Source organism: Anopheles moucheti, chromosome 3, assembly GCF_943734755.1.
Source record: "Anopheles moucheti chromosome 3, idAnoMoucSN_F20_07, whole genome shotgun sequence".
NCBI classification, from domain to species: domain Eukaryota; kingdom Metazoa; phylum Arthropoda; class Insecta; order Diptera; family Culicidae; genus Anopheles; species Anopheles moucheti.
The window spans coordinates 81,551,243-81,570,877 of NC_069141.1; the positions used below are offsets into that span (position 1 = coordinate 81,551,243).

Consider the following 19,635-nt stretch of genomic DNA (forward strand, 5'->3'; position numbering starts at 1 on the left):
ATTTTATTTTCTAATACCATTTAATTTACCTTATTTGTTTGATTAGATTCGATTAAGGCCAGTTGCAAACGCTGGTGGCCGGGGTATTTGGTGGTCGCTGAAACAGGTTTTTAATAATTATCTAGTTAGAAATTTACCTTATGTTTTGTACGCCTTTGTTCATTTACATATTCAAATTAGTAGACCACAAAATATGGCCAAATTGTACAGCATAGTCGTACCTTTTTCCCAAACATTTCCGTACAGTAGAGATGTCGGAAATCAAGCGTCAAAAAATGACAACCAAGATATAATTTACGACTCCGACACTTTTTAAAACGAAATCAAACATAAGTTTGCCTACATTTAGGCGCAAAGCAAATTATTTTGTATTGTTGCCAGTTGAAAACTACGATTTTCGAACGAATTCCGCATGGTACAATGTAACCATTGTGAACTGTATTGTACTTGCGTATTGTATATGTTCTGGTAGTATCCTGCAGCCTCTATCAAGTTGTTATTCTGTGATATCTTCATTTAAAGACGAGTTCCTTAACATTCAAGTGTTTTTTTTTATAAAACCATTAGATTTTATTTTTTGTTAATAAAATTGTTTACAAAAATAACAAATATACGAGTGCCTGCCACACGCATAGGAATATTGCACTCGGTCACATTTACACTGGATATGCGCAATTGTGCAATTATGGATTACATTGAACAAAAACAGAAAAAAACATAAACCCAGATAGTTTTGTAAGAGGCCGACCCCTTTTACGGCATTACAATGATTGTTTGTGCTATTTTGCCGGTGCATGATCGAATGTTAAACGATTCCGAATGCTTAGTTGATAAGCCAACATTGCTCTCTGTTTACAAACTGGACGAACGGTGCAGCTTCAATCCCTCGGAAAGTTGACGGCCAAGATCAGCATCGACCATGGCGAAGTTCTTCACCGCACGTTCCTGCAGGAACGCTGATGCATTCGACAAATGAGCCACAATGTTGCTAACCAGCCGCTTGCGAGCAGCTTCATCCAGCACGCGACGATAGAACACGGCCGGCTGGGAGAAATCATCGTCCTCCGACACTTCGTACCGACCTACGTCACCGGACAGCTTCAGCTGTGAGTTCTGTAGCTTGTGCGCCACCGGGCATGGTTGCGGACCGCTGAACGAGTTCGGGAAATAGTTTGGAGCACCACCCTGATTGTCGGTAGAGTTCATCGGTCCGTCACGCTGGTAGTTGCGCACAGGCACCCGGTAGGGGCAGTTGACCGGTAGCATCAAGTAGTTGGCACCCACGCGATGACGGTGCGTGTCAGCGTAAGCGAAGAGACGCGCCTGCAACATCTTGTCCGGGGACGGTTCGATGCCGGGCACAAGGTGAGAAGGCGAAAATGCGGCCTGCTCAACCTCGGCAAAGTAGTTGCTCGGGTTGCGATCGAGCACCATGCGGCCGACCGGGATCAGCGGGAAGTCGCTCTGCGGCCAGATCTTGGTCAGATCGAACGGGTTGAACGGTACCTTTTCGGCCTGCTCGAAGGTCATCACCTGGACCTTCAGCGTCCAGCTGGGGAAGTCCTTCTTGGCGATCGCGTTGTACAGATCGCGAATGCTGTAGTCCGGATCGCTACCCGACAGCTCAGCGGCACGGGCCGTATCCATGTTCTTGATACCCTGGTCGGTCTTGAAATGGAACTTGCAGTACACCGGTTTGCCATCGGCGTTAACCAGCTTGTACGTATGCGAACCGTATCCATTCATGAAACGGTAGCCATCCGGAATACCGCGGTCGGAGAAGTGGAACAACGTCTGGTGCGTCGTCTCCGGGCGGAGGGAAATGAAATCCCAGAACATGTCCGGATCCTTCAGGTGAGTGGCCGGGTTGCGCTTCTGCGTGTGGATGAAGCTCGGGAACAGGATCGGATCACGGATGAAGAAGATGGGCGTATTGTTGCCCACCATGTCCCACACACCATCGTCCGTGTAGAACTTGACGGCGAAACCGCGCGGATCGCGCACCGTATCGGCGGAACCGCTCTCGCCACCGACGGTCGAGAAACGGATGGCCATCGGGGTTTTCTTGCCCACCTTCTCGAACAGCTTCGCGGCACAGTACTTGCTGATGTCGTGCGTGACCTCGAAGTAACCGAAGGCACCGGCACCCTTAGCGTGCACCACACGCTCCGGAATACGCTCGCGCTCGAAGTGGGCCAGCTCGTCGATAAGGTGAACGTCCTGCAGCAGAACCGGACCGCGTGGACCGGCCGTTTGCGTGGCGCTCTTCGTACCGACCGGAGCACCATGGCTCATGGTAGCCGTCGTCTTCTCCTGCAATGATTCAGTGGGTGGTAAAAAAGAGAGAGAGAAGCAAAGATGTTAGACCAAATCTCGATTCGAATCGCTAAAACTAGTTTAGGTTCTGTCTGCTCTGTGCATGCTGAACATCCCTAAATCAATGGCCCAATTTTTATTTCCATTCTAATCTACTTCGCACGCATCATTCTAATCAACGAAACATGTCTTTCAAATCAACTGGACCAGTTACGGAAAGGTTGAAAACGGGCAAACTACGCTCTTGGCCGATGCTCTATGAATGATCTTGCCCAGTTCATCTAGGTTCAATCAAATGAACGTTTTAGCAGTGTAGGGGGGAACGACTGACCCAGATAGATTCCAGGTGCGTTGCCGAGACGAGACCGTGGGTTCCTCACGCGCGCGAATAGCTCTCGTGTGACTTTCGAATACACTGCACACACCGATGGTCATGCATTTAGAGTATTAAAACCATTCACCGTGGTTTATTAGCCAGACCAAAGGTGGTTGTGGTCTTACGAATTCCTAGAGGAAAATAATACAGACCAGATAAAGTAAATGGCAGCGGCTGTAGTCCGGAGTTCTTTATTCCTAGCAGGAATTCTAGCAATGAGATGGAGATTGTAGCATTTGAGAAGTATTTACTCCAATTCCATATCCATTTATTTAACTGTTTACATACACAGTTCTTTAAAGAATTACATCCAAAAGGTAGAAATATGCATTCAGTCTGTTCCAATGCATCAGAGATAGAATGAACAACTCACACAACTAGCGTTGTTCTTACTGGATCCCTAGGGAAGAGTCGTTCATTTGAACCTTTAATAAGGAATTGTTCTACCAGGAATCAAATCAGTAGCATAGATTTAAGCAGCTCTGAGGATTCAGGAAACTTTGAGGAATAGAGATTCAGATTCATTCATTCATTCTGGTCAAAGATTCACTCAACACTACTAACAATTCATGGGCTTAACAAACTGTCGAAATCATGAGAAACTCAACGAATCTTCTTTCTTCCCGATACGGTGCTCTGATAAAACTCCCGAGTGCGAGCCCCATAAAACTTACCCACAATTAATACACAACCTTCACGGTGTGTTAATTTGCATTTCACTGGCGTACTTTTCCCCACCATTGTACCATGTGTGCTTCTTCCCCACACGTGGCATACATCAGGTCATGCATCCACAAACGAGACATGCATCATTTAAGCTAGAAGCCACCACCATCGCGGTGGAGACTTGTCTGTTAGAGACCGTAAAGTATAATTTCTGCTGCGTTCTGGTGTGATACAGTGGCGGGTATTTAAATTTGACCCTGGCTGGACAGAACACACGCATGCGGAAAAGAAGAAAAAATGTTAGTACCGGTAGATTTCTTTTCGCTTTTCGCGTGGTTTTAGGTGCATCAGGCTCCGTTTGTCTGTTAAAACCTTGACAAATGGCCGAGTGTTAGCAAATTATTTGACCAGTTGAACAGACCGGATTTAGTGGGTGCTTCAATTAACACCAAAGGGTACCATTTACAGTTGCCAGGCGGTCGTTTACTGACCATCGCACGATAGTGTTGCAGGCCGGGCTTAATGTTTAGTCTTTATATTTAACTTAATCAACAACAAAAATATTACTTTATCTTAAATTATCGAATCCACGTCTTGACTGGGGGGCCTTGACAGAAATTGGGGCTTGTGGATTCTTGTTGCTGGGGGAAATAGCTGGTTCGGGATTCGGGATGATTGTCCGTGTTATTTTCGTAACCTGAGATAGCCACCAGCGTTTACCCGTGCCCCGGACCCAAAATCTTATCGGTGTGGAACTTTGTCACCGGGCCCACATACACACACACACACGTGTATGTAATCTCTGACAAATTATAGGCGTAATAAAGTAAAAGAAATCGACTGGCTTCACAAACAAGCGATGTGGCCACCACAGTAGAATTACATAAGTAAGCACACCAAAGCTTCTTTCTCGCGTAGCACAAGCCGGGTGAAGGAAATGGCTCCCACAAAACGACAAAAGTGTATATAGTGTGCGATTGTTATTGTTGCGCCCGATCGCTGAAAACATGCAACATCACTGGATTCGGGCAGTAGCTTTATCTTATCACAAACGATGGCGTAGAGTTAAAAGAAGCAAAAAGAAGGCCTTAGTCCAACCAGACTTGGGTGGCTGTGTGTGTTAAACAAGACAATAACTAAATTTTGCAAAACAGGGGTGAAAAATATGCGATTGAAGATGATGTGGTTTTATGTCTTTCCTAAGGAATTATCTTATCGGAAAGTAGGGAATGGTATGTGGCATAGAAACTACATTAAATTTCTGCACGCTGTTCCCAAATTTAGCACACATTTTATGGCCATGAGCTTTAACCTGCCATAAAGTTCCCGGGGTGGATTACCATTTTCACTTACTTTTTGTTGTAGAACGTAGAAGACGTTTAATTATCTCATTATCATCAGGCGGAACGTACGATCCGGTCTACGCACAAGCGCGACGAAAAACATGGCCATTTGTTTTTCGATGTCCAGCTACGTTATTCCGAGGGTGAAGAAAGTAAGATGCACTCTTCCGATACCGGTTTTTTTTTAGTATTTGCCGGTGCACCTTTAGACTTCCTCGTAAGGAGCGCCACCGGTTAGATTTGCACGATCGACGTTCGATCAACGGGAGGAAAAATAACATGGAGGAGCAGTAAAATAAACACCCCAAAACCGGTCCGGGGCGAGAGCTCTTCCAACCAACCAGCGCATGTGCAAGTGAATGGAAATATATTTTGAAAACATTTTTTTTAAACATTGAGTGTTTTTTTATATCAACAACTGCTTAAGACCAGCTCATGGTGTGCAGCTGGCATAAACCGCCGGCGAGGCGTAAGCGCAAGCCGGGTTCAATTACTTAACTTTGTTCATGGGGGGGGACGAAGTGCGCTTGTAAACAATTTCAAGTCGACCGCAATTGTGCACGATGCAGCGGCCGTGCAGCAAAGGCCTTGCTTGATCGACGATGCAACGCACATTTTGGTTGTATTTGTACGCGACCGGGAGCTAAAAGCTTGTGCCGCCTACCAGAAGCTTTAACGATTTCACTCCGCTAACTTAACACGAAAGTTGTGTGTGTGTGTGTCCTAAAGTAGATTGTTTGCTTGCAACATTTTAATTTAAAATGTTTTCCCTAAAACAAAACACAAAAACGAATTACAAACAAACAAGCAAAAAACGCAACAAATAAAATCTAATCAAAACCCCGTCCGAGATATGTTTACGACGGGGTCGTTTTATGGCCCGCAATTTAAAGTGTTTTCTTTTTAGCTCAAATGGCAATTAAAAAGTTGGCCACAGCAAAGCTTTCCGGCAGGATTTGACCTGTGAGAAATTCGCAAGATCACAATCGGACACAAAACTCGTTTTAGTACTTTTCAAAACCTGCCCGCCGGTTTTTGCGACGTGGCACGACACCTCAAGGAACTGCGTGTGTGCAGGGCATCGCAAGATCGCTTCCACACAGAGCCAGAACTGCATTTTTTCTTCAAGAATTGCGACAAGAATTTTGTCCAATCAGTGTAGCAATCGAGTAAGAATTCTAACCTCAATGCCAACAAAATAGTCTACCGGGGTTAGTTTTAATAGTCTTAACTTCATTTTCACAATCCACACAGCTGAGGCTTATGCTGCACAAACAAGCCAGATGAATGCAAGGAGGAGAATTGATAATTCCACACTTACACACCAACTCCAAGAGCTTATCATCAATGTTGATTCTGACTGTGCACAACAGCAGACGGCTCATAATGGTGAGTGAGAACGTTGATGTTGATATGGCTTAAAGAGACTTTGACTTTGACTTTTCCACAGGGAATTCGTTCGTCTATGGTCAGTGAGAACGAAGGAAAGAAATAGCCAACACAAAATACATTAAAATGGTCCGTAAAGTGCGCAAAAAAAATGCCTGGACCGAACGTTCTGAAGCAAAGCAAAGAATGAAGCCAAAAGCGCGAAAATGCAAAATAGAGGATGGTACGGTAGTAAAAAAAAAGCCTAAGGTTGACCTTGGATGGCGCAGAATGCTAAGCATAAACAGTGTCAACAGTGTTTGCTAATTCATTTGCATGTTCGGTGCGATGTTCGAATTTAAAGCAAAAATCAACCATTTTAATGCCAACCGTGGGTCGGAGATGCTTCAGATCATTCCAATTATCACAAACAAGCGAAGTTAATTTAATGTGATGTTGTTAACAATCTAATAATGTTCTAGGCGTATTAAAAAAGTGTGTACAGCGCTGTACGTTGATAACAAGCGAAGGACTTTCGTTGAACTTTACAACTCACCCATAAAAGCTACCTCACATGTTGCATAACAACCGGCATTCAATTCCCAAAACGGAACCATCTGCTCATTGTTTGTTATATTGTGATTTTTCGCAAATAAAAAAGATCATGATAAGTTATCTCCACTTTCTGACTTTTGGCACAACAAGGGGTCAAACGCATTACCTTAGATGATAGGACAAAAACATGTTTTTTGAGGTAATTTTGCCAACTCTGCGCGAATCTACCCAGCTGTCGGCGAGCAAGGGAGGTGACCTATTGACCGGCCATGCATCGTAAAAGTCAACCTTGGTTAATTAAGAACCCCCTGGTCCGAAAAGCAAAACTAAATAAAATCATTCCAATCCGGTAGATTAGAGAGCTTATCACAAGCTCCAGACAGACCAGATTGGCACTAAAGAACTTACTTTGGAAGAACCAAGGAGGGCCAACCAACAAAAAAACATGATTATGAGGCAACCTTCTGTTGGCACTGTCCCCAACAAATTGATAAAGAAATTTATTTAACCGCCCTCCATTCGGTTGGCGAATGATTGGTGAAATCAGTTTACGTTTTACTACGGACCCCGGGTACTTAAGAACTGGTCCCTTGGTGTTATGTGACAGGCCGTTACTGGACTATCGACAATCTTAACGTGAGTTCAATAAAAGGGGAAAGGGAGGGGATTCATTAAATGGCGCGCTATCTTGTATCACGCGTACGATAATGCGCGCATGAAACACCGGCACTCAGCATACGCACACGCACACGCAACCCGGTTGGTAAGGTTCGGGCACGTACCGATACGGAGCCGGGAAGGACTTTGATATCTAACCATCGCGCCATGGAAGTTGATATGCGAGCAGACGATTAAATGGTATCGTCGTTGACAAAACCGGGAACTTCGACCATCTTAACTGATGTCGTTGACGCAGCTCACGTAGTAGCAGCGACGAGATCGTGATGGTTGCGATCGGACCGTGGGGGGGCAGGGGGCCTGTAATTATATTTAACCAGAATCATCGATCGCCACCAGTTGGGCGCTTTATGGAATGAAGGCATAAAAATAACCCTTCTGTTAATCACGCTGGTGTACATAATTATCTTCCGTGCGTGTTTTTATTATGACGTTATAATGGATGTCCTGTCTCATCGCTCCATCAGTCATTTGATCGTCGAAGGGTACCTTTATCAAGCCATTGTGGGATATGAATGCTGACATTATTGCACAGTAGCAAAAACTATTGAAGAGAAGTAAAATTTTATGCTTTTGGCTGTACTTTTCACCAGCACAAGAATTGTAGCACATTTCCGTGAAAAGCTGCGCAACGTGGCTAATTGATTACGTGGTATGGTGCTTATGGGGTGCGATTGGAATGTTCCCACAAGTGGGCAACATTCGTCGAGATGTAGCAGGTTGTAGCTTGTACCCAGCAGTATAGAATGGGACAGAAACGTAGCGAGTACTCGCGTGATTGAAGGTTATTATTGCCGGATTGCCACCGGATGGATCAGCGTATATGTGAGAACATTTTGTTTGCACCTACCCTAATCGATAAAAAAGAGTTTTGAATCTATTTGACAAGCAGCAGTCATTAATAACAGCTGCATCAAGCGATTGATTACGCAGTTGCGGTTCAAATTGCTGTATATATTGTGCAATTCTTGTATGATTACCTCGGTAATATGTAAGTTAATTCTGGATAGCAGTAGTCTTTGGTGCATCAATTTGGCCATTGGGAGTGCTAGCTTCATTTTCTCTTCTGATGAAGATAGGGTAAGTCTACTTTAAACTGATCGAAGACGTTGTACCGAATAGTCCAATACATAAACGCATAACGGATAAGCGGTCTACTTTACTGAGCAAATAAATTAACCGCATGAATATCGTTCTAAACCTTCGGTTTGCTATTTCGCAATCGTGCAACTATTTGTTACGCCCTTCTGCGTCCAACCCCTCCTTATTCTATTGCCACGCTAAACTGTAACCCTCTTGAAGGTTAACCAAATCGATCAAATCATCGGAATAAATAAGCAAATTGATTAATTTTCATATCTCGCCGATCTGCTCTATCGAAGTGTAACGGGGTTGGGAAATCATTGCCGTGCAATGAGTTGCAAGGGATATATGTTTGTTTCTTTAATTATGAATATTCTTGTGCAACGTTCAGAACGATCCTTCCGTAGGTGTAAGCGCATCATCGAGCCGGAACTGATTTTCTACACAGCGTCAGCGTGAGTAGTATTAGGGACTGTCGGGCCGGCTGTCGTTAAGTGATTCACAGTGCTAGCCCTTGCAAGGTTTTTGCAAATCATGCTATCGATGGCCGGCAAAACAGCACAGACACAAGGCGCGGTATCGGGCCTGGGTTGGGAGCCGTCGTACAAGCTACGAAGCGAGGAATTGCAAATATTTGAAATGGCGTTATCATTTGCAGATGCACCACTTGTATGATGAATTTATTTGCATGCTCTTTTTTCAGTTAGATAATGGAAAGCTTCCGACTGTTGCGTATGATGCAATTAATATGCGACATTAATGTAATAAAGCGCAACTCCAAAAGCCCAAACCGTCGCCACGATCAGTTTGTTTTGTGAGGCATTTTCTCTCCCGTACACGAACAAAAACTGATTTACCAAGTGGTCAAGGTTTTTGCCGATCAATGCCATTGGGTCGTAAGATTCATGAATTTACAACGGCCCAAGCGCGGGTACTGTGGCTTCCAACGATCGGTGCTGCTTTACTACACTGCGCAGTTTTTCATTCGCCACACTTTACTTCACAATCTATGATGCCCTATGATCGGACGGACAGCAGTACAGTAATGCTGTTTTAGCCCGACGATGCTAACCAACCCCAGCCCAGCGGTTGGACAGTCTGTTGTGGTTGGTGTTCATTCTTCAATGTTTGCCATGGAGAATCGGCACTTGATGAATAAAGATTAACCTTACGGTTAAATTTGAGGCGTGCATCGCGTGTACCGTAAACCGTACGATTGGCAACAGGCCAGGCCGGTTCTTCTTGGCAGCACAAAGTTGGGACTTATTCGAAAGGATCGAATTGTCGTGCCAATCGGTGGTGACACGACGAAATGGCCGAAACACTCTGTCACTGCTTACCTTCTGAGCATCCCGGAACGCGTTCAGCTGGTTTTCGGCCGGATTGCGCGACATCTTTGATGAGTTTTACTTGTTTTCACTGTTACAACACTGGAACAACCCACTAGAAGGCACAATAGGAGCACAACACTTGGCACAACCGAATCGTTTGCCGAGACAGAAACAATTGATGGTAAATAACCGGATTGTTGACTTATTTTTATAGAGAACCGAAAGCTAGTGATGTACCGCACGAGCTGGAACGAATGGCTCCGGAACGGTCCGTTCTGAACGTGCGAAGAACTATCCGCTCCATGGTACAGGGTAGCCAGATGATTGTTTTGCGTGTCGAATATGTTTCGTGAACAATAGTTTTTCTATGTTTGTGAGTTTATTTACATTTGTTTTCTTTTAATCTGAACACAATTTAATCAGTTGCAATAAGTAGTATTAAGTAAATTACAAGTATGAAAAGATCAGCAATTCAATTAATTTACTTTCGATCAAATAGATCAAAATTTTTGTACAGAAAATTCTAATTCCAAAATGTTTCTAATTTCATTGTATATTGCTGCAATTGTTTCAATAAATCCTGGATGAATTGTTAACAATGATGGTAATCAAGCGACCATTCGAAAAACCAGTGAAAAACCATCACCAAATCACATCTCCAGGTCAGCTGTCAAAGTGACACCAAAACAAAGATTATACAATTTCGGTCGTTTCGTTGTTTGCAGCAGGTTACCGGTAGAAAGGCATCGGGATTTCATCGTGGAAGTAATTTACGAAACTACGAGTGTGAAATGCATTCCCTGCGATTGGCACTGCCGCGATTCGTCCGCGTTATGCCAAACTGCAACTCGGTCCGGACACAATTGGTCGTAAGTTTCGCTAACCGTTCCTGTGCGTTCCAACGACGATACGATTCAGTGACACCCGTCCGGACACTGTTTTCGACAACAACCCGTGCAGCTAGTGTTCCGGATTCTGCCAAACCCGTCAAAGAGGACAATTTGACCGACAGAATATACTACGGAAGTCTCACACCACAAATACGTGCCGTGAAGGTGTTTTCGCTGGCCACCAGTATAGGTGGTATCGTTGCGCAACCAATTCTACTCGAGCAAGCTAGCAAAGTAGGCGGCATGCCAATGATAGTGGCCGTTTGTGGATTTGCTGGATTTTTCACCTTCGTCACACCGATACTGTTGCATTTGGTCACGAAACGGTACATTACAGACCTGCACTATGATCCTACGAATCAACAGTACACGGCCACCACGATCACGTTTTTCCTTCAGCGTGAAAAGGTAAAGTATGCCAAAAATTGAAAATGTAATGTTTTCCATGCTAAATGATACCCTTTTCGTTTTAGACACAATTCAAGGTGGAAGATGTTACCGTACCGGAGGTGGGTGGATTATTTACAACATTTCTAGTGAAAAACAAAGCGTTCTTTGTCGATCCGCAACTCTTTCCTGATCCTACGCATTATATTAAAATAATGGGATACGACAAACCGATCGATTTTAAGTTTGAAGAGGCCCGGGGACTTAGTAACGGTGAGAATAAGACGAAGCAAGATCGATAAGGTTAAATAAAGCGAAGCTAATGATTATTTTTTAACTACAATTGCTGTGATATCGGTTTAGGATTTTATGGATGGTTAAGTCTGTTGCGAAGAAAGAATGATAATGCGAATTTTCTGTACAAATTTGCGAGGAAAGCATTGCTGCAAAAGTTAATTAATTGTTTCATCTTCTCATAAGAAATGCACTGCATCTGAAATGCATCTGATATCAGAATTGTTACCAAGTTGTGTTCCAAGTTTGAATATTTGCATAACTAGTTATTGGAAAATTTTGTTTGTATTATGTTGATGAATTAATATGACGTCTTTGAATTAATAATTTAGACTGGGCTGGGGTTGGTTAGTATCGTCCCATGTTAGATTTGGTGTCAACTTCATAAAAACTTCGTTGATCATCAATTAGAAGTTGCGGGTAGTAGCTACGATGATTAGAATGATAAAAACAATATCATGAAAGGCAAAACCTTAATTACCTGTTGAATGTTAAAAGAAAAATTAGCAAATTACTTACGTTGCAAATGCTTATTTCAGCTAAAGTTTTCACGGTTCGGATCAGGATATGATTGGACAGCTGGTTTAAATACAAACAATGTCTTTTGTTTTTATTAACATGTTATTTTTAAGTTCCTTGTTTCCTGTCTTTTCTTTTCTCCTAATGTGGCGCACATTTGCAACCTATTGTGACAAATTTTGCTGTATCGTGATGGTTTTTTTTGGGTCGTACATTTATTTTTATATTCCCTTCATTTCTCCATACCATTTTTGGTTGGGTATTGCAGAACAGAGAACATTTTTGCCATTTCCTATACCCTTAGACAGTGTTTGAATAGTTTGAATTTTGGATTGGAATCGTGTAGTCAATGGTTATACTACGACACTACAATGTCTGTTAGCTGACTGATCATATCTAGTTGGAAATAGTTCCGCCGGTTGTCCCGTTGTGTTGCTTTTTGTTCGAGGTGTTTTTTTTTTGCAGGACATTATATTCTTTTTCCCCGTTTACTATTTTACTATTGAGTGAGAACCGAAATAAAAAGGTCTTGTTTGGAATTGTTTAGCACTGGCACCACTATTGGCTACTTTTATATTTTGTGTAACGTACTTCTCAATAATATTTGATCGTTTTGCTTTAGCTTCTGCTCCCTGCGGCAAGTAACTTTGCAAACGAGGCGCTTCACGCCACACACCACCTATTTATATCTATATTTGTTTGCTCTTGGTTTCAATCGATCATAGCTGCGTTTCTTTACATTATTTTCAACAGAAACATTCATTCTATCAGACACAACGATGGTTTAACCTTTTACCGTCCTTGACTTTTACCGGTTTCTGTCACACATTTATAATTTATATATATATATATAACTATTTACCTACAATATACCTTACATTTGCTTGCATCAGTGTCTCGATTGGGCTCATTTTGTCTGTGTCATCACCATCGGCTGCGCTCATTTGTTGTTACCGTGATAATTATAATTAAAAGTTTTTACTATTAGTTTTCTGTTTGAGTTTTGTTTCCTTCCTTTCACCGTGCACAATGCGTGTAGGGCAGTTGATTCCATTTGTTTTTGTCTTGTTTTTTTACCTATGAGATGCTGTGTTGGCATTTAGTTTTTTTTTTTAGTTAATCGTGTTTTTTGTTTGTTAATTTTTTTAGAAGTACTACGAGCCCTGCGTTTTTTGGTTTGTTATTTTTTGTGTTTGTGTAAAAATTTGCTTTTAATTTTGATCACCTTTTTGTTTGTTTGTTGTTGTATTTCATGTCTTTTTTCTCATCTCTCTCTCTCTCTCTCTTCCTTTCACCTTCCCTATCAGAGCTTCGTGTTTGGTACACGTGCTATCCTAGTCATAATTGTACAAATTGGCCGAAAAAGATATGCCGAAACTGTTGCTGTATGGCGTGTATGTTACGGGATCGATGTACTATTGGGTAGTCCGTTTATTTCGTTTATGGTTGTTGAATTATGCTGAACGTGGGCGCGAAATGACCGCCATTAAATTAAAAGTTAGAGTATAAATAATCATAATTGATTTTTATTTGTTTTTAAATGATCATATTAATCATGTTTGGTAAATGATTTAATTCCTCATTGCATTGGCGTTTGTTGTTAATGACTTTCATGTTCACATAACTAAACAACAATTCGTTAAAAAATGATTAAGAATTATTTCACTGAGCTCTTTGAGTATGTAGTAATTTTTACTTCAATTCGTTACCCTTTATCAACCTAGTTTTTCTGAATTTTTAACCAATCAAAAGCACATATTTGTAACTAACCATACGTTTCTCAAAAACGATTGTAACTTTCCGTTTGATATTTTAACACAATTTTGCACATGGTGATGTCTGATGCTCGATTACTGATGGGACGCTTTGTGGGGAATTGTATAATTACCGTCCAGTGGACGATGCTATGAGTATAAGTTGTATCGTTTTAAATATGAGTTGTCTGCAGTTGTGGTTGCATTTCACCTTCAATCTAACATACTGAATTGCTGTGAATAGGCTGTTTGCTGTTTTGCTCATCAATAAATTCGTACAGTTCGATGTTTGGCCTTCTAACGCTTAACTACCACTGGGGTCACACTGAGTCTGATTTGGCTACGATTGGAGGGGGATATTAAACTAACTGTATCTTATATAACGGCGTAGTTTTGTTTGGTTTATTTTGTGCATGAGCGTTCATCCGTATGCTCCGTGATGATTCTATGTCTACCGCATAGGCGCAGCGACAGTAGTGTGCTTCCTCTAGCAGTGTATGCCTGTGCAACCACGACTAATCGACATATAAATTCCTGACTCTCGAAGGTATGTAACCATCATTACATAGTAGAAAATAAAAAACTCAAAAATTCATACACAATACACACCGAACTCTCGCCCGGAAGAGCGGAGAAATATTGCAAACCGTTCCAATCAGACTCCACTAACTGATTGATTTAGGCAGAGCGGAAGAAAAAAGCAATCAACCTGCTTCCGGTGTAATGTACAAGAAAAAATTGTTTATCTATAAAAATTGAAGTAGCAAAATGTAGCACTAAACAATACTGTTCCATTTTTTTTTTCAACTGTTCCAATCGGAATCGTTGGCACAATAGCCTCTAGGTTAAAAAAAACACAACAACACAGTAATAATATATTCAAAAAACTTACAAACAGGTATCAGTACAACCGGTTATGGATGTTTCTTCTACATTTTTGTTAGCTGTTACGGGTAAAACAGTACTCGTTTTGGTTTTTCTTTCTGCAAAGGTATATTTTAAACTAGTTACCGTTTCTATTATGTTTGAGTAAAGAGCAAAAACGAAACACGTGTCGTGTGATTTTTTTCTTGATCTACTGCTAGCGTTTACACGTATTTCTCCAGTGCTGCAGAGTCTAAGAGCTAATACGAGATCGAGGCTTCCCGGTAGTCATTTGCTGCCAGATGGGTTTTTCTTTCTTCTCTTTCTGTAATGCATGTAGCTGCATTTGAGCTAAAACTACTGTACTGTACGGCTGCTACTACATAACACCTGCTAGCAAATCGCTCAGCGTCTATAGTTGTCGGCCATTTTGTAAATTTGATTGTGGTATACACCGCTCTGATACCCGCTCTATCGAACAAATCCTCCGCTCCCGTGTCCGTCCGTACGCATCCACGTGGACAACGGATTCGCGAGCAACCTTATGTACTGTGAATGCCTACCCGGCCCTGTGCTGTGCTGCGGAAGATGCCGCAAAGTGAGCCAAAGGGACCACGCGTCAAACTGCAATCACCACCCGTGCCTCGAACGGCTCGAACAGTGCAGGAACATACCAGTTGTTGTGGGTGCACGTGCAAGATGTAAGACGGTTTGTTCGTGTTTTTGTGTTAGTGGTACCGGTGTATTTCGGTTTTTCATCCGCCCCGGAACCGTTCTACTTACTGCTGCGTTTTAAAAGTTAAGAGTTGTAATGAAAATTCAGTCTTTATACACAGATTACAAAATCCTCGCAGTAGTAGTACGCTAGTAGTTAGTTGTAGTTAGTATTGGTAGTAGTGGTAGTATATTCTCATCTTATTCTCGTTTTATCGTGCTCCGGAAATAGCGATTCGTCTATCGAGCCTGTTAAGATTCCTCACGAAACCCATAGCTCCTATTACTGGGAAGAATTGAATGAAGACAGTTGTAACGCATTCAGAGAGAGATCTTGGGCGCTTGGCTTTGACGCCAAACCACCCGGAAAGTTAAAGGCCAATCAAATTGGATAGCATTTAGCACTCATTGTCCCTATACATCAGTAACGTAGTTAAAGCTTGTGGACTTATAGTTTAGGTTTTAGAAGGCAACCAATAAGAGCGAAGGAGGAAGTGCGGCCGTGTTGACACACGCTTTTTCTCAGGTTTGTAAACAGACTAGCGAGCATAATAGAAGGTGTTGCATTTGGAAAGCAAAAACACAACAACTGCCGTATGAGAAGACGTTGATTCTTGTGCTTCTGTAACGAGCAGCATCTAACTTATCTAACCTTGCATTGCTGTACTCTCCACGTGCGGTTCTAGGTAAGATTTTTGTTTTACAGCTAGCCTAGCCTAAGAGAGGAGATGCATCGTGCTGCACGATCTCCACACCTAGCTGCACGATCTCGAGTTCCCTTATCCCCCTGTGTTGTGAGTTGTTTGCTAAGTGTATAGTGCAAATTGTTCGTTCAAGGTGTATATAAAACATTATCTAGTTTTGATTGGAGTGCTCCACCCAGCACGCTGTATATCGGTGGTAGCAACCGGATAGTGTCGGTCGGACATGGTCACTGATGACCAAAAAACCTACAGAACGTCACGCTTAGTATGCTGCTTAACAACATCCTCCATTATCCTACCTTACTGACAACCTTCTACACACCTAAAGGGGTCGCATTTTGATTCGGTCTGATGTACGTCAGTGCGATTCTAGGTGCGTGTTTACACCGCGATCGAGTAGTCGGATGGATGACCGGTCGCATTCCCTGCACCGGTGCCTCCCATGATGCTACCCACGATGCCACTAGTTCCGTTGTTGTTATTGTTGTTGTTGTTGCTGCCACCGTTGTTGTTGCCATTGTTGTTGTTGTTGTTGCTGCTGCTGCTGTTGGCGTGCACTCCACCGGTAGCGCCGCCGGTAGTGCTGTTGCTCTGGTTCGGTCTGGACCAGAGCGATGACCGCATGCCCAGCTTCAGCTTCTTGATCGTGTCAATGTCACACTCCGCCTCGGACAGCTCGATACGGTCCGGCGTGCCACCCTCGATCGGGACCTGATGGAACAGGGGCCCACCGCCCGGTGCACTGCCGTCCGGCAGATGGAGCGGCGTCAGCAACGATCGCATCGTACCCCGCGGCATGTAGATGTGGTGCGTTTGACTTTGGCTTTTGGACACAAACACGCGGAACAGTTTTGGAGGGTGTGTGTGTGAGTGTTGCAAGTTGACGGGGTGGTTTCCGCCGTAAAGGTGTAAGATGGTCGCCGAGATATCGTACATCAAGGGTCAAGTGCAGTTTCGTTTCAAGATTCATTTAGCATAGCCATAGCAGAAAGCAGTTTTACAATCGTTTGGTTTTGATTAGTTTTATTTTGAAGTTTTTTGTTTTGTTTTTTTTTTGAGAGATGACGCAACAACAAACAGGTGATGAGTAGGCAGTAGTAGTAGTAGTAGTAGTAGTGGTAGTAGTAGAAGTAGTGGTAGAAGTTGTAGTTGTAGTAGTAGTTGGTATCGAAACCGAGAAGAAGGTAGAGTCGTTTTAGTGATCAATTGCTAATTGCGGTACGATCATATATTGTTGGGGGGGTTTTTTTTTGGTTGATGATGAAGGGATGTGTTGATGATTCATGGTGAAGGATGGTGTATACTTGTTGTTTTTGTTTTTGCTCTTTTTGGTTTTATTTTTTTTTTTGTTGGGCAAGTGACACAGGTGTGTTTGTGACGATAGGTGGCACTGTGTTGATCGTATCCAACTACATCTTAGCTAGTGCTCTGATCAATAGATTTGGTCTTGAGGCAGTTGGTTTGTTTTTTTTTTTATATATCTCCTTTTGGCTACTATTGGGTTGTATGTTTCGTCAATGGTACGAGCCGTTTTCGTTTTTGGCGGATAAATTTGTTCGTATTTTGCTCTATTCACACAGCTTCCGATCTACTGCTGCTTGCACTAATGGGGGCGTTTTTTGTTTGTTTAACAGAATGATCCTTGCCTAATCAGTCGACTAACTTCGATTGGTTTCGATTTAGCGGTTCTTATTAGCTATATGCATTGTTTACAACAAGTACAGCGTCGCGTCGCTCCTTATTCCGTGCACCCTCACATCGCACACCCATTTCATCAACAGTTGGGAGACAGACGAGAGTTGGTGGAGCCGATTGTTCTACTACTGTGTATGGGGCGAAACTGGGACGGCATGCGGGGAAGCTGTATCGGGACGTTATCGTTCTGGCAACTACTACGGGGTGACGCTAGTGGTGACTGAGCTTTGGAGGACTTGTGTCGTGGTGTGGTGTTAGTGTTATGAAGGTGAAGATGATGGTACCTTGAACGGCCACGCCGCGGTAAGGACTTTTGTTCGGACATCGGCGACAAATCGGACGATGTGCTCGATTGCGTGCCGTGATATATGAGACCTGGAATAGAACGCATATAGTGGTTCGGGTTATAGCCGTGGTCGCCTGGGCCGCCCGCCGCCACGTCCAGTTCCTTACTGTGCTTCATCTTCGCGTCCAGCTGATTGGACGATTCGGTACGGCTCGACGTTAACTGGTCCGGGTCCGAATCGGACTCCTCGCTTTCCGGTTCCGTTTTGCGCGAGTGTCTCCGGCGGCCCTTGGACGAGTTCTGCAGCGAAGTACGCGGTGGGAAAAGGAGAGCGAGAAGGAAAGTTTCGTTAGGCATGGCGTTATGTCGGTTACGCGATCGCGATCTTTCGCGCGCATTGCTGCTGGTACAGTGTACGGTGTTGTGCACATCACTACACCTGGCCACGCTATATATGTGTATGCAGAACTTAAAAGCAGAACACAAAAATCACCAGATGGCGCTACAAACTTAGGCTGAAACGAACTAAAGTAGAGCGGGATAAGTGGGAGCGTTATGGGGATGATGGGAGCTCGGGATAGGGAACTCGTTTGGAGCAGACACGACAGCACTCTCCACTGTGCGCTGTCGTTGCCGCTAATGTTGTTATGTTTGAATTTGAATTTGTTTTCTTTTTCTTCGGGGTGGATCAAACGGAACAGCTGAATCGTAACAACCCAAATTAAATCATACGCCAACACAGGAATTAACAAAAAATCAGTAAAGAAGCCGTACGATAATAGCCAATCAGTGTGTGTGTGTGTCTGTATGTGTGCGTGTGGTGGGATAGTAGAAGAAGTAAAAAAACGCACAATATTGTAGTATGGTGATTGATTGTGAAGTCTCAGTACCGCTGCTGGTGGTGGCGAGGCGCAACCCTCGGTCATGGCGCGTTCGTGGTACATGAAGGAATGGAGCAGTGTGTTCGCTGGCCCGCTGTGGTGCGGTTGGGCCAGTGTGCTCGCTTCGGAAAGCTGGAACGTGGCGTACGGCGAGATGTCCTCGGATGTTTCTGCAAGAAGCAAGCAAGCCGTAGAAACCTTAGTAATTGAAGTCATTATCGATCTCCAAAGAGTTATACGCTGTAGGCAATAAATTTAAGTTTGGTTTGGCCAAGATTTGTTGTTTACAAGGGGTATTGTACTCGGTTTGGTTCTTGCGAATGCTGATTACAATTACAACCGTAGAATTCAAGAAGTAGAACTGTACGTGATGTTCACCCCTACATAGCCAGACCAAGGTACCAACTTCCCAATCGTTGGACATGATTCTTCCAAGTTCCTCAAGGAATTGCCACAAGTGGGGCGATCAAGATCTCAGTGCAAGAAGTAGTAGTAGTAGTAGAAGAACAAGGAAGCTCTCTACTTACCTGGAATTTTGTCCCCAGCTTGCAGTGCTACCTTGTGAATCGTAGCATAGTAGCGATCCCGTTGTGCGTCTGTCGTTTGTTGGCTTTCCATCGTGTCTTTTCGCTGCCGACCTCGTTGACCTGGCGTGGAGAATGAAAATGCATTAGTGAGACACAAAATTCGACCGCCAAACTTCCTTCCAATGCTTACGATATTTGTAACAAACCACCGTAAACGCAATGCAAATGATTGTGGCGGTGATGGTGATGATGATCGGTATCAGGAGTTGAATATTGTTATAAAAAATTTGAGAACGATGTCCTCTTTGTACTAGTTCTGGTGGTGGTGGGTCTGTGGGACAATGTGGAAGAATGGAAACAGTTAAAGTTACGCGTTACCAAAGGCTCACGAGCATTCACTTTCT

General features: G+C 43.3%; 3 protein-coding genes across 4 annotated transcripts in view; 1 reads left to right on the top strand and 2 right to left on the bottom strand.

Moving 5' to 3' along the window:
• Window positions 1-553: 553 nt before the first annotated feature.
• LOC128301940 (catalase-like) lies at window positions 554-9,893 on the bottom strand. Its single transcript, XM_053038620.1, has 2 exons — window positions 9,726-9,893; window positions 554-2,313 (listed from the first exon to the last, which is right to left on the bottom strand). Exons 1-2 carry the CDS (start codon window positions 9,777-9,779, stop codon window positions 853-855), a joined length of 1,515 nt encoding a protein of 504 aa, XP_052894580.1. The 5' UTR covers window positions 9,780-9,893; the 3' UTR covers window positions 554-852.
• On the top strand, window positions 9,850-11,336 carry LOC128301941 (transmembrane protein 70 homolog, mitochondrial). 2 transcript variants are annotated; one of them, XM_053038621.1, is made up of 4 exons: window positions 9,850-9,897; window positions 10,330-10,378; window positions 10,442-11,014; window positions 11,080-11,336. In XM_053038621.1, exons 3-4 carry the CDS (start codon window positions 10,508-10,510, stop codon window positions 11,293-11,295), a joined length of 723 nt encoding a protein of 240 aa, XP_052894581.1. In that variant the 5' UTR covers window positions 9,850-9,897; window positions 10,330-10,378; window positions 10,442-10,507; the 3' UTR covers window positions 11,296-11,336. The 2 variants fall into 2 exon arrangements, with proteins under 2 accessions (XP_052894581.1, XP_052894582.1); XM_053038622.1 differs by lacking the exon at window positions 9,850-9,897 and having other exon boundaries at window positions 10,328-10,378; window positions 10,445-11,014.
• A 546-nt stretch (window positions 11,337-11,882) lies between these two features.
• LOC128301937 (cell adhesion molecule Dscam2) overlaps window positions 11,883-19,635 on the bottom strand; it is an 88,028-nt gene continuing 80,275 nt past the window's right edge. Inside the window, exons 15-19 of the mRNA XM_053038618.1 lie at window positions 19,422-19,562; window positions 19,232-19,351; window positions 18,675-18,874; window positions 17,822-18,123; window positions 11,883-16,665 (exon numbers count right to left, since the gene is read on the bottom strand). Of these exons, the coding sequence (XP_052894578.1) occupies window positions 16,224-16,665; window positions 17,822-18,123; window positions 18,675-18,874; window positions 19,232-19,351; window positions 19,422-19,562 (1,205 nt within the window). The 3' untranslated portion in view covers window positions 11,883-16,223. The remainder of the gene's footprint in view (window positions 16,666-17,821; window positions 18,124-18,674; window positions 18,875-19,231; window positions 19,352-19,421; window positions 19,563-19,635) is intronic.